Raw genomic sequence first — 13,283 nt, forward strand, 5'->3', positions numbered from 1 at the left:
CTTATACATGCATGAAAGGATGGTGGTTTTTAGTGATTTCTACCTCTATATTCTGTTCTTTTGGTTTAGTAGATCGCTGGCATATGGTCCTGGTGTCTTGCTTTCAGGAAGGGTAACCATGATTCCGCCAATTGTGATTCATCTAAGACATACAGTCAAAGCTGATATCAAAAGCTGTGAGCTTTTATTATGCCCTGAAAATTTTTCATTTGAAAGTGACTGTCACCAGGTGGTATAACAAGTCATGATTGGAACTGATACTGTCATAAAGGCCTGGCATAATCTGAAAATATAAGACTGTTTTACATCAAACTTTTCAATCCCCCAAAAATGTTAATTTGAAGAACTTATATTCAAACACAGCCAGGTCTGATTAGTGCAAATAATGATTAGAGGACATGATCACATTATTCAGATTAACATGGCATATTTCCATTAATGTGAATTCTAATATATGTGACCCACTCCTTGGGGCTTCATAGCACTTCCCATGATTTCCTTTGAGATTCACCGTAACTCTGAGGTGGGCCCTTATAGGTATTATTCCCATTTTATTGATGAAGTCACAGAGGTTAAAGGACTGGCCCTTTTTCAGAGTATCAGAGGCAGGATTTGCACCAAGATCTTCCTGATTAAAAGTCTAGCTATTCCATGCACTTTAGCTATTCTGTGCACTATGCGCTGGTTTTCCAAAGGATAATAAAAACCTGGAGCTATATGTGCACAGCCTTATTCATATGGACACTTGTTTTCTCTGAGGTCGGCAGAGTGGCAAAGTAGCAAAAAGACTGAATTTGACAATTCTTGCCCTGGTTCCCAACTTTCATAATATCTTTGTGATATTAGACAATACATACCAATTTAGGATGTTATTTTCCTCATCAACCAAATAAGGGTGATAGACTAGAGAAGAGACTAAAGTCCCTTCTAACTATACATTTTATTTCTTCCTTAATTGGATCTGGATCCTTTTCTTTAATTCCTTCTTCCCTTTTCATCCATCTCTATTCTCCTCCTGTACTACCAGAAGTGCTTAATGGTATGGGATCTAGGTATTAGAGACTTCTACATACAGTACAACTGTCTTAAGGTAGAGTTCAGTACCTCAGTGACTTCCCCAATGTTTGGAGGTGTTTAAACAGGGGGTATGAAACAGGGTTCAGGTATTGATTGATCTTTAGCACTTTCCACTATTAGAGTTTTAATCATTCAGTGATCTAGACAGGGGTATGCTGGAGCCAGTTCAAACTGGCTCACAAGAGACAATTGTTAAGTCTATAGTATTAACATTTACAGTTTGGAAATAGACAAATGGCTACAAATCAGGGCTTTATTTATTTACTGTTTTGTTGATTTCTAGACTCAAAGTGATGGGAAAATATTAATGCAATTAAACTTAAAAGTGTCTTGCACATTCTTTTTTTTTTTTTAAGAGCTGGTTGTTAAACATTTACTAACACACCCTATCTAGAATCCCCTCTAGAATATCTCTTACAAGTAAATAGTTATTTAATAAATGATTCCTCTGTGCCCATTCTGTGGTGAGAGCACTGCTCTCTAGTAGTTTATACATTCTTCCTATGGGAAGAAAATAAAATAACAATAAAAGTAAGTCCTTGGGACGATAGTGTGCCTTAGTGGATAAAGTTGCAGGACTTAGAGAAAAAGATCTGCATTGAGAGCCCTCACTTACTAGCTGTGTAACCCTGCATAAGTCACTGACTCAGTCTTCTCTTTAAAGTAGAAATAATAATAGGACTTAGTTCATATGGTTGTTGTGACACTTAAATGACACAGTATGTTAAGTGCTTTGCAAACCTTAAAACAATATATAAATATGTGCTTTTAGATTCTGCTTTGTCAGTCAGGGAGTCCTTGAAGTATATTATATCTGAGATTGCTTATGACTGACTTTATAGTTCTGTGATTTTACACATGAAGCAGCTAGAGAATAATACAAGAAAATATCCAAGTACAGATAATGTGCATGGACTTTGGTTGCCTGATGGGATTGCTGTGTGGAAGAAGGATTAGGCTTGAACTGCTTCATTATTTCTAAAGTGCAGATTTAGGTTGAAGCAGTAGTACTTTCAGAGAGACTGATTTTAGCTCAGTATAACAAAGGCCAATTAGAGCTTTCCAAAAATGGAAGGAACTACTACCTCTTGGAAGACTGAAAGGAAAGGCTAGATTAGATGACTGGATTCCTCTATCAAAGAGGGGTTGTGATTATTAACTCCTTGAGGCTCTTCCTATTTGGAGGTTCAGTTCAGGCAGAATTAGTTTCATGTGGCTTCTTGTAGAATATACAACTTGAAGAATGTGTTCAGCCTACTGCCATTTTTATCTACTTTTTTACTTCCTCCATGACCCTACCTTTCCAGTTAGTGAGGCCGCTAGAGATATTCTCCCTATTTTCCAGTCTTGATTCAGAGTTTCTTGGTCATTGCTAGATCCTTAGGCCAATGTCACTTCCATTGAGACGAATGCTAATATAGTTTGTCATGTCAACCCAACCCAAACACTTGAAAATTTAAACAGACAGATTTATTGGGTCTTCCTAATGGCAGGTATCCCACTGTACCTCTTCATAACTTTCTACTCCAGCAAAATTGATTTGTTGAGTAGACATTGTCAATTAGGGGTCAGAGAAATGAAATTAAGACTCTTCCTTGGTCAAATGGCTACTTATTGGAAGATCATGCCTTTGAACCTCATTCTTCAGATGCTGAATCCATTCTTCTTTCATGCCACTTGTCTTTTGTTATCTCTGCAGATTACTTTTACCTCTGTTGATTCTGTTACTTACCTTGGTAAGACACAACTTGGGGTGCAAAAGACTACCCATGGTTCTTATTCTTGGAATTTTAAAAGAAAATAATGTTAGCACTGTGTTGTCTTTTCATTCACCATAAGAACTATCTTGAGGTGAGGGATCATGTCTTATTAAAGTTTAAGGTCTAATATTAATAATACCCCACAGGCTGGCTTCATAGAATGTGCTCAGTAAATACTGATGGATAGTTATATTACTTTTCTTCTATGTTCTAAAATTGATTCTGTCATCTCATTTGAAAAGTAATTTGAGCTAAATAGTGACTGGTTTCTTGATTCCAGATACACACCTGTGGGGCGATCATTTTTTACTGCATCAGAGGGATGCTCAAACCCTCTTGGTGGGGGAAGGGAAGTTTGGTTTGGATTCCATCAATCAGTCCGACCTTCACTTTGGAAAATGATGTTGAACATTGATGGTAAGAATTTCTTATCTGTTCTCATAGAGTGTTTATTCTTTCTTTCTTTTTTGTGGTAGAGTGTTTATTCTTAAAGGGATAAAGGTGTATGACATTGTGGATTTTTAAAAAGCATCAATGCCAGAATTGGGCCATTTAGCTTCTAGCTCTGGTCCTGCAAGTAACAAGCTGTATAGCCTAGACCAGATGATCTTCAAGTTTCTTTCTTGGCCTAAATTGTATGTCAAGCTAAGTGGAGCAATGCATAGCAGCACTGGACTTGGACACAGGAGGACTTGAGTTTAGACTAGATTTTTACCCTGAGCAAGTCATTTAACATATGTCTGCTAGCACCTACCTTTCAAAGTTGTTGTGAAAATATGAGATAACCATTATATACAGCAAGTTGGAAATCTTAAAGTACTATATGAACCCTATGTTGTTATTGTTGTTGCTGTTGTTATTATAAATGAGGTCAATGTTATAGTTTGGCTATAGGTTTGATCTCCATAGTATATTAAAAGCAATATTATTTGTTACTTACCAGTTGGTTCTCCTCTTCATGATTCAAATCAACAAATATTTCTATAATGCCTAAAACATTTAATGCCTTGTGAGAGATCAATAAAAGATTGCTGCCCTAGAGTATAACGAGCCTACTATCCAGTATGAGAGTTGACATAACCTCTTCTTTCCAATTTATGTGCTTTAGTTGTGCCACTAAGAAAACAAATACTCTGAACATGTGGATATGACATTATTATAAAATGTTAAGAACTAAAGGGGGAACATTAGAAATTTTTTAGACCAGGGGTTTTGCTGTTCATAGATCCCATAGATTTCAGGGGGTCTGTGAGTTTAAATAGGAAAAACATTACATTTTTATTTTCACTAGCCTCTAACTGGAATTTTTTTTTAATTAATAAAGTATTTTATTTTTTTTCCGTTACATGTAAAGATAGTTCTCAACTTTTGTTTATACAAGCTTTACAATTTCAGATTTTTCTCCCTCTCTCCCCTCCCTCCCCCCTCCCCTAGACAGCAGGTAATCTGATATAGGTTATATATATACATACACACACACACATAATAACATTAAACATATTTCTGCATTACTCTAACTGAAATTTAACATTTCCTTCTTTTTAAAAAAAAAAAAAACTTTATTATGAGAAAGAATCCTTAGGATTCACCAGAATACCAAAGGAATTTATGATACAAAAAATATTAAAGAACCCTTTAGTGGCTTAGACCAACCCACTCTATTTTTAGATAATGGCACAACTATTACTTTCAGTAAATTAAAGGCTTTTATGGTGTGGGAAAACAACATCAAATTAGGAAAAAATAATTACATTTTTATAAGTATCCAGTTAACACTGTAACCTAGGCTATGTCTTTCATATTTCTCTCTCTCTCTCTCTCTCTCTGTAGTTTCAGCAACAGCCTTTTACAAGGCACAGCCAGTAATTGAATTTGTTTGTGAAGTTTTGGATTTCAAAAGTATTGAAGAGCAACAGAAACCTCTGACAGATTCCCAAAGGGTAAAGTTTACCAAAGAAATCAAAGGTAAGGGTTCACATATGGAAAGTACAATGCTCCTGGGAAATGTCACTTTTATCTTTTGCTAAGATTTTGGTCTTTTTCTGCTGAATTAGAATGTCAGGCTTGCTTTCCATTCTGTTGAGGTTAAAATGTTCTAATTCTGCCAAACTTGACAGGCTCTGCTTATCGCCACTTTTTCCAAGCTATTATTCATTTATGTGTTTTTATAGGGAGTTGGGGGTGGCAGTAGGAATTAATTACCTTCCCCTGAAGATTAAATGAAATGCTTTTCACAGGGTATGAAAGCTATGTACCCAGTCATTTTCTGAATAATCAAGTCTTTATGAGGAGGGAAATGGGGGATGGAGGACTTTTTGACTTCCTTGACAATGACCTACAAACCAGTCATTTGTGGAGAGAAAACATGTTCCTATATGAGTTAATAGGTTGTAAGTCATCCCTTCAGAACCAAGGCCCTTCCTGGCAGCCTTTTTAGATTTGTAACAGCATTCTTAGGATTTTAGCAGTTTTTTATATCTACAAGATGATGAATGAGAAACATCAATACTGTAATTATAAGTCAGATAGTACAGGCAAACTCTGCCCCCCCCCCCCGCCCCTTTTTCTTTTCTTTAACAATAGTTGTTTCTTTGGGTTTTCATATTTATGTGATCATCTGTTGGGCAAAGAGGACTGAGAGAGAAATTTAAACTAAGTTATAGTCTATAGTGTGTTAGAACTGGACAGAAAATTGACATCACACAATTTCAGCCCATCATTGATGGTTTGTCCTATTTTTCATAGTGTAAAAGCAACTCATCCAATCCCTGAAAAAAGTTTTGTTTGTTTCTAAAGTCATCACAACTGAATTTCTATTCCGATTTCCATTTTGGTATGAAGGTGATCATGACTTTTTGAGGCTTTGGAGCACAATCTCTAGCAGGTTCCTATCTTGCTGGAAAGGTTTTGAGTATAGGCATGGTGGCATGTCAAGTAAATATAGGTCAGCTAGGTGGGGCAGTGAATAGAGCTCACCAGGCCTGGAGTCCAGAAGATTCCTTTTCTTGACACCTACCTGAGCATTAGTATAACCCTGGGCAAGTCACTTCACCCTGTTTGCCATAGTTCCCTCATCTGTAAAATGAGTTGGGGAAGGAAATGGTAAACCACTCCAGTATCTTTGCCAAGAAAACCCCGAATGGGTTCACAAAGAGTCAGACATGACTAAAAAAATGCCTGAAAAACAGTGATAGAGGGTGTGAATATTGCTCTTCAGAGTGGCAGATCATTATGTTGTCCCAGGTATGCGGACTTTTTCCACCACAGTAACTCTTTTCTTTTTCTTTTTTCCTTTTTTTTTTTTTTTTGCAGGGCAATGAGGGTTAAGTGACTTGCCCAGGGTCACACAGCTAGTAAGTGTCAAGTGTCTGAGGCCGGATTTGAACTCAGGTACTCCTGAATCCAGGGCTGGTGCTTTGCCACTGTGCCATCTAGCTGCCCCCTACAGTAACTCTTAAACAGAGTCTTCTCAGTTATAAAGGAAAATAGTTATTTCTGTCAGTGGAGGAACTAGCAATGTGGGAAAAAGATAAATGAATTGGGGCAGCTAAGTGGCGCAGTGGATAAAGCACCAGACCTGGATTCAGGAAGACCTGAGTTCAAATGTGGCCTCAGACACTTGACACTTACTAGCTGTGTGAGCCTGGGCAAGTTACTTAACCCCAATTGCCTTACCCCCCCAAAAAAATAATAATAATAAAATACATGAATTTGCCTTGTAGACTACAGAAGGTTTTGAAGGGTCTTAGAAATATGGAATTTTTGTTTTATTAGGTCTAAAGGTAGAGATAACACACTGTGGGCAGATGAAGAGAAAGTACCGTGTGTGTAATGTCACCAGACGACCAGCAAGTCACCAAACGTAAGAATTCTTCCTTTTACCTATATAGATCTTAAGTTCAATGGTGATTACTATTGCATGGGTTTATAAGGGTCTCTGAAATGAAAATTCCTCTCTTTTTACTCATAGCATACTTTGACCATGCCTGTATTCATCATAGAGCCCAAGTTTTGCATAATCAATATGAAGTTAGTTAGCAGAATATCAGATTGTGTGTATGTGTATGTATATATACATACATGTAAAATATTAACTACAGTTTATAAAATTCACAAAAAATAAGGTGTGTGTATTATATGTGGGGGGGAGAGAGAGAGTGTGTGTGTGTGTGTGTGTATACACATTTATCTCCTTTTTTCTTTGTGAATTTTATTTGTTTAGGAAATTTCTTCACTGGCAAAATGAAAAGAAACAGTTATTACTAGTGCCCTTTAATAACATTGGTGTTGCCATAAATCAAGCTTTTGCCCTCTGTGGTTAAGTCCTTGTTATAATGTTCTGCTGTACTGAATTGCGTGCGTGTGTGTGTGCTGTGAATTTTGCCTGTAACTATTATTGCATCATGGAAATGAACATGGGATTTTCTGGTCTAACCCTTACCCAAATCAGAATTCCAACCACTCTATAATATTCATGGCAGGATTTATTTTCCTTTTGATCTCTGGTCTTGAGTAGAGCTTGCTTTCATTTTGAGATATCCCAGGTCATGGTTGAAAAACTCTGATTATGAATTTCTTCCTTATATGAAACTGGAATCTCCCTATAATTTTCACCTGTCCTTCCTATTAGCCTCTGAAGTAAGCAGAATAAATCTTATCCTGGCATCAGGAACACTCATCTTCCTGAGTTCAAATCTGGCCTTAGACACTTACTGTGTGGTGTGATCCTGGGCAAATCACTTTACTCTGTTTGCCTAGGTTTCCACATCTGTAAAATGAGCTGGAGAAGGAAATGACAAACCACTTCAGTATCTTTTCCAAGAAAACCCCAAATGGGGTCACAAAGGGTCAGACACGAGTGACAATGACTTAATACCAACCACCTCTGATTTCAGAACTGATATTCTTTGCATTATATATTATGTATTGTGCACCATTCTTACAAGAAAGAGATGCTGAATTTCACAAAATCACAGAATGTCAGAATTGAAATGGACTTTTAAAAAATCATCAAGAGGCAGCTAAGTGGTGCAGTGGATAAAGCACCTGCCCTGGATTCAGGAGGACCTGAGTTCAAATTTGACCTCAAACACTTGACACTTACTGGCCTTATGACCCTGGGCAAGGCACTTAAACCTCATTTCCCAGCCCAATAAAATAAAGAAGTAACTTCCACCAGCACAACTTTGTTGCGGCAACATTACTTCCTTTCTTGGCTCTTTTCACCCAAACTTCTGACCAGGACACAGGACCATACCATAGCAGTGTTACACCCTTTCTGTATTGGGTGGCAGTCTTTCTTCTGTCTGGAAAGTGATGCATCATGGGAAATATTACACCTCAAATACAGTTGCCTGCTATCATAAATTCATACATTGGGGTCATGATTCTATTATTTTTTTCCCCCAGACCTCCTTTCACAGGAACCAGTTTTGTTATTTTAATTATTTCTTGTTGCTGGAGCTAGAGGTCCTGTATGAAAATATTTGTCCGATAAATGATTTACAAGACTACAAAGTATTTCCTACTGGAAAGATTAATGAAGTTTCCAATGTGGCTTCCTTATGTGGTTCCATCTGCCCTGCATCTCGCTGCGTATATGTGTAATTTCCCTAGCTCATAAGATCTGTGTTCTGTCAGTGTAAATCAAAGCCTGATTTTAGAATATTTTGCTTAAAATGTTTTATCCCTATTTGTGACTTCCCCAACTCTTTTCTGCCTACTCTTCCCTTCTCTACCTTAAAAAAAATAGTTTATCAGTGCTAGAACATAGGAGACCTTTAGTATATTTTTACTGAATTTATGCCTTAAGTATCCATAAAAAATTTCCCCACAAATCAATTTTAATTCATGCAGGGAATTATGGGTAAGCTTACAACCTGAACCTCTTTATTCTTTAGATTCCCACTTCAGCAAGAGAGTGGCCAGACTGTTGAATGTACGGTGGCACAGTATTTTAAAGACAGACATAAGTTGGTTCTACGTTATCCTCACCTTCCATGTTTACAAGTTGGACAGGAGCAAAAACATACATACCTGCCCCTTGAGGCAAGTGATTTCCCAGTTTCTTTGCATGTATTGTTCTCTATAGAATGAATATATGGTGACTAGGTGTTCTTTTAGATACCAAAAAATACAAATCTTTCAGTTTTTTGTGTCAGCCTATGTCTGGACTTTGTATGGTATCAAAATTCTTAAGGGTTTTTGCATTGTTTTACATATTTCAGTTATTCTTTCTTCAGGATTGGACAGGAACTCCAGGTGCCTAGAATTCAATAGCTGTGGTCCTTTGAAGATGATGGTCCAGAGAAAGGATACAAATATTTATTGAGACAAATTATTTATTGAGCTTCATTGAGCTCAATATTGTACAAAGTGCCAAGGAAGGATATAGAGAAAAAGAGATTTAGCATAAAAAAATTAGACAGCAAACCCAGAGATGACATGAAGGAACTTTAGCTGAATTGCTATAAGCAATCTCCATATTCCAGGAAAATGTGAGTTGAAATTTTATAGATCAACTCATTTTTAAAATGCACTAGGAAAATTGTTATGATTTAAGCTTCTAAAGGACAAACCTGTGGTTTTGTATTTGTGCACCTCACAGTGTTTATTGAGTTTAACTAGTTTAGAATAATAGAATCTCAGTACTGGGAGTTGTCATGGACCACCTTAACACTGTTCCCCTTCTTGGAATTATGCTCTAAAATACATAGGACTGCAAAGGAAACCAGTTTTATTGAAATACAGTAATTAATCCGGGTTCACAGATCCCAGGTTAAGAACCCCTAGACATATACAAGTCCATCATTTTAAAGAGAAACAAACAGGCTCAGTATTTTAAAGGAGTAGAAGTAATCTAGGAGTATTCCCATCCCATTCCCATCCCATCCAATTCCTACAATTAGGTAAATCCATCTCATCTAGGTATAGAATCTCAAGTGTGAAACCCTTCTGACATATTTCTGACAGGTGGTTGGTCATCCAGCCCCTGCTTGAAGACCTTCTGTGAGGGAAAATTCACTAACTTTTATAAACACCTCATTTAGTTTTAGGGAAAATGCTGATTGTTATATTCTTCCTTAATTGAGATTTCTTGAATTTGATATTGCCCATAAGCTCCAGAAGTAGACTGAATACCCATACTGTTTTGTTTTGTGTTTTAACCATTGTAGGTATGCAACATAGTGGCAGGACAGAGATGTATAAAGAAACTGACTGACAATCAAACCTCTACTATGATACGGGCAACTGCAAGATCAGCACCTGATCGGCAAGAAGAGATCAGCAAATTGGTGAGTGATTATTTGTTTGTTACATGGGCCCAGACTAGAGCCCTGTCAACTCTGTCTAGTTTTTCAGAGTCTACTGCAATGAAATCCTTTGTACACTTATGCGTGGACATGTTCTCAAGAAGAAATTTAAGCCTGTGTCTGACCTTTTGTTCACTGTTTTCCTTTTAAGATGCGAAGTGCAAGTTTCAACACAGACCCTTATGTTCGTGAGTTTGGCATAATGGTTAAAGATGAAATGACAGATGTCACTGGCCGGGTCTTGCAGCCACCATCAATCCTCTATGGGGGCAGGGTATGTGACAGAACGTAACTTGTGCATCATCTGGTTTCATTGGTATTTTAAGTGTGTGCCCCAGGGCTCTTGGAGGTTATGATAGCATACTTTGACCTCTAAAATAATTATGTCTCTCCTGGCAAAGAAATGAAACTGACCACTATCAACAATGAGCTCTGTCTTTCTCATAGTTAATGTAATCCTTCCAATTCTTGAGCCAGTCTATCAAGTTGAAAATTGGAATTGCCTATATGGAACATCACCAAAAGGAAGGAAATTTTCATTGCCGTGTAAATGTTAAATTTCAGAAAAAGGCTTTTGTGGGAGAGAAAGGAACCTCTGTGGGGAATCAGGGTAATTTTGATCCTCTTCCCCAAATACAAAATTGAAGCAGATCATTCATAGTCTAATATGTTCCCTTCTCAGGTGGAATTATTCTTCAGAAACATAAATTGTTTTACTCTGTTTTGGATGTGTGCATAATTAGATTTAAGTTTGGCGTTATTTTTACATTTTTGTTCTTCCAATAACTGATTTTTGCTACAGAAGATGGGTGCAAATTCTTCCACCAGTACTTAAAAGCTGTGTGACCATGGATACATCTAAGCCTCATAGCATTGTTATAAGGATTGCTATGAGGTGATGCCTTTGAAAGTCTTTAACAAAGTATAAATTACAAGATTTCTGTTTCATTATGCTTAAATATAAGGTTTAGGAACAGTAGCGTTCACTTGTTCTAATAATTTACCTCACATTGGTTACCACTTTAACACTAAAATTTTACAAAGCTTTGTAAAGCCATGTAACTAAGAACAGCATTCATGGGGGGGGGGGTCCCTTTTCTTTCTCTTTTTACAAACTTCCTCCCACCTTTTCCTTTACAGAATAAAGCAATTGCTACACCTGTCCAGGGGGTTTGGGATATGAGGAATAAGCAGTTCCACACTGGAATTGAAATCAAGGTCTGGGCAATTGCTTGCTTTGCCCCTCAACGGCAGTGTACTGAAGTCCATCTTAAGTAAGTCCCCTTGACAGAACTAAAATGATGATCACTTGTTATTGAGGGATGCAGGGCTAACTAGGTTAATTTTCTCTGTGTGTTTTCTTGGTCTTTATCAAGGGTGGTCAGAGGTGGGTCAAAGAAACACACTAAACCACTTTGTGTACACAGGGAGGGAAACTTTTCTTTCAAGGGTTGTTATCACAGAGGGGAGTAGAAAGCATGTGTGGGCCATTTAAGCAAGAAGCAATTTTCACTGAAGTCACCAATTTTATATGGTTAGCATTTAGGTTTGGAATGGGCTTTTTATTTAAGCAACCTGAAGAGAAAATGGAAAATGTTGTAGATAATTAAGAAGGGAAAAAATATTCCTTAAGCAGAGAAAGAAGGAAGAAAATGAAGGCAAAGCAAAGAAGGAAGCAGCAGAGAAAGACACTCCCCTACCAATAGCCAGAATTTTCCATTTCACCCAATTCTGGGCTGATTTCACAGTTCCTATTATTCCCTTACCAACTGGGCGAGGTCTCTTGTGACCTCCCCACCCTGTTCTGACAAAACCACCCATAGAGAAGCCATCATTGGAAACCTGCCTAGATAATTTAGCTCTCCCACAGTGAAACTTCCTTGGGCAAGCTCCCACCTCTGTGTGGGAGATAAGAGCCAGCATCATATTTGACTCTTTTAGGTACACATTTAAATTGGTTACTCTTAATACCATATTTTGAGAATTATAGTAATTCATTTTTCATAAGGCATTTTATCAACCCAAATTAGCTTTTCTTCCATCTACTGACTAGTGACTGTGAAAATGCGTTTCAAAGGGGTCTGATAAAGATAGATATTGTTGTCTCAAATGATTTTTAGCTGGGCAGAACAAATTTTGAAAGAAAACTAAAATCCTGACCTATAACCTTGGTTGAATGTCAGTATTCAGAAGTCTGACAAGTATTTTAAAAATTACATCTGACTAGCAATATTTTCAGAGAGAATTTTTCCTCTGAGGACTACTTTAGTTATATCTCAGAAATTCTGGCAGATTCTTTTTGTCATTCTCTTTCACATGCTTATTGTTTCTGTGATTTTTTTTTTCTTTGACGCCCCTATATTACTGGGGATATATGTGATTAAATCAATTGAGTCTATATTTTTTGCTTGTGTACTCTATATAGCTCAAATTCATTAAGCTTTTTAAAGGATGTGTTGAATATTTCATTTTTCCCCCAAATTTCTTAATGCCATAATACCTGATCTGTTTTTGTAAAGGTACCATTTGATCCTGAAAAATGTGTATTCTTTAATGTTCCTATTCAGAAAGCATCATGTCTTTAGCTCTAAATTCTCCAAAAGTTCAGTTCCACATATTTCCTATTTGTTAGATTTGTCCAGTTCTAAGAGAAGAATATTATGGAAGAATATTGTGGAACAAATCTTCTAATGCAAATGTATTACTATCAAGGTCTTTTAGTAATTCATTTAACTTTACCATTGTGACTTTAGAGGATATACCATTTGTTTCATATGTATTCAGTACTGATATTAATTCATTGTCCATGGTTCTTTTTAGCATAACTGATTATCAATGTAAAGCATTTAGAGATGGCTTTTGAAAAGTAATGGGTATTAGAAAGTACTCCTTAAAATAATTTGATTTTTAAAAAGCAGTGCTAGAACTATAAGTCTCCAACTGTTTGTGAATTTTGTAGCTGGATGAATACATCTAGCATCTTAATTCAAAACTGAAATTTGAAAGATTGAAAGTAGAGATAATAAAGATTTAGAAAGGAAAAAAGATCTTACAATTAACTGTAGTACATGGTAAATGACAGTTCAGTGTGTTAAAATCTCTCGCATTGATAAAGGTGCTTCTTTCAGACTGT

The 13,283-nt window shown here is 36.8% G+C and overlaps 1 protein-coding gene across 1 annotated transcript in view; it reads left to right on the top strand.

The window, feature by feature from the left end:
* AGO2 (argonaute RISC catalytic component 2) overlaps positions 1–13,283 on the top strand; it is a 165,807-nt gene that overhangs the window by 106,345 nt on the left and 46,179 nt on the right. The window contains 7 exon segments of the mRNA XM_044003209.1: positions 3,118–3,254; positions 4,668–4,802; positions 6,612–6,699; positions 8,738–8,885; positions 10,013–10,132; positions 10,302–10,424; positions 11,291–11,424. Coding sequence (XP_043859144.1) covers positions 3,118–3,254; positions 4,668–4,802; positions 6,612–6,699; positions 8,738–8,885; positions 10,013–10,132; positions 10,302–10,424; positions 11,291–11,424 — 885 coding nt within the window.

This window comes from Dromiciops gliroides, chromosome 1, assembly GCF_019393635.1.
Source record: "Dromiciops gliroides isolate mDroGli1 chromosome 1, mDroGli1.pri, whole genome shotgun sequence".
NCBI classification, from domain to species: domain Eukaryota; kingdom Metazoa; phylum Chordata; class Mammalia; order Microbiotheria; family Microbiotheriidae; genus Dromiciops; species Dromiciops gliroides.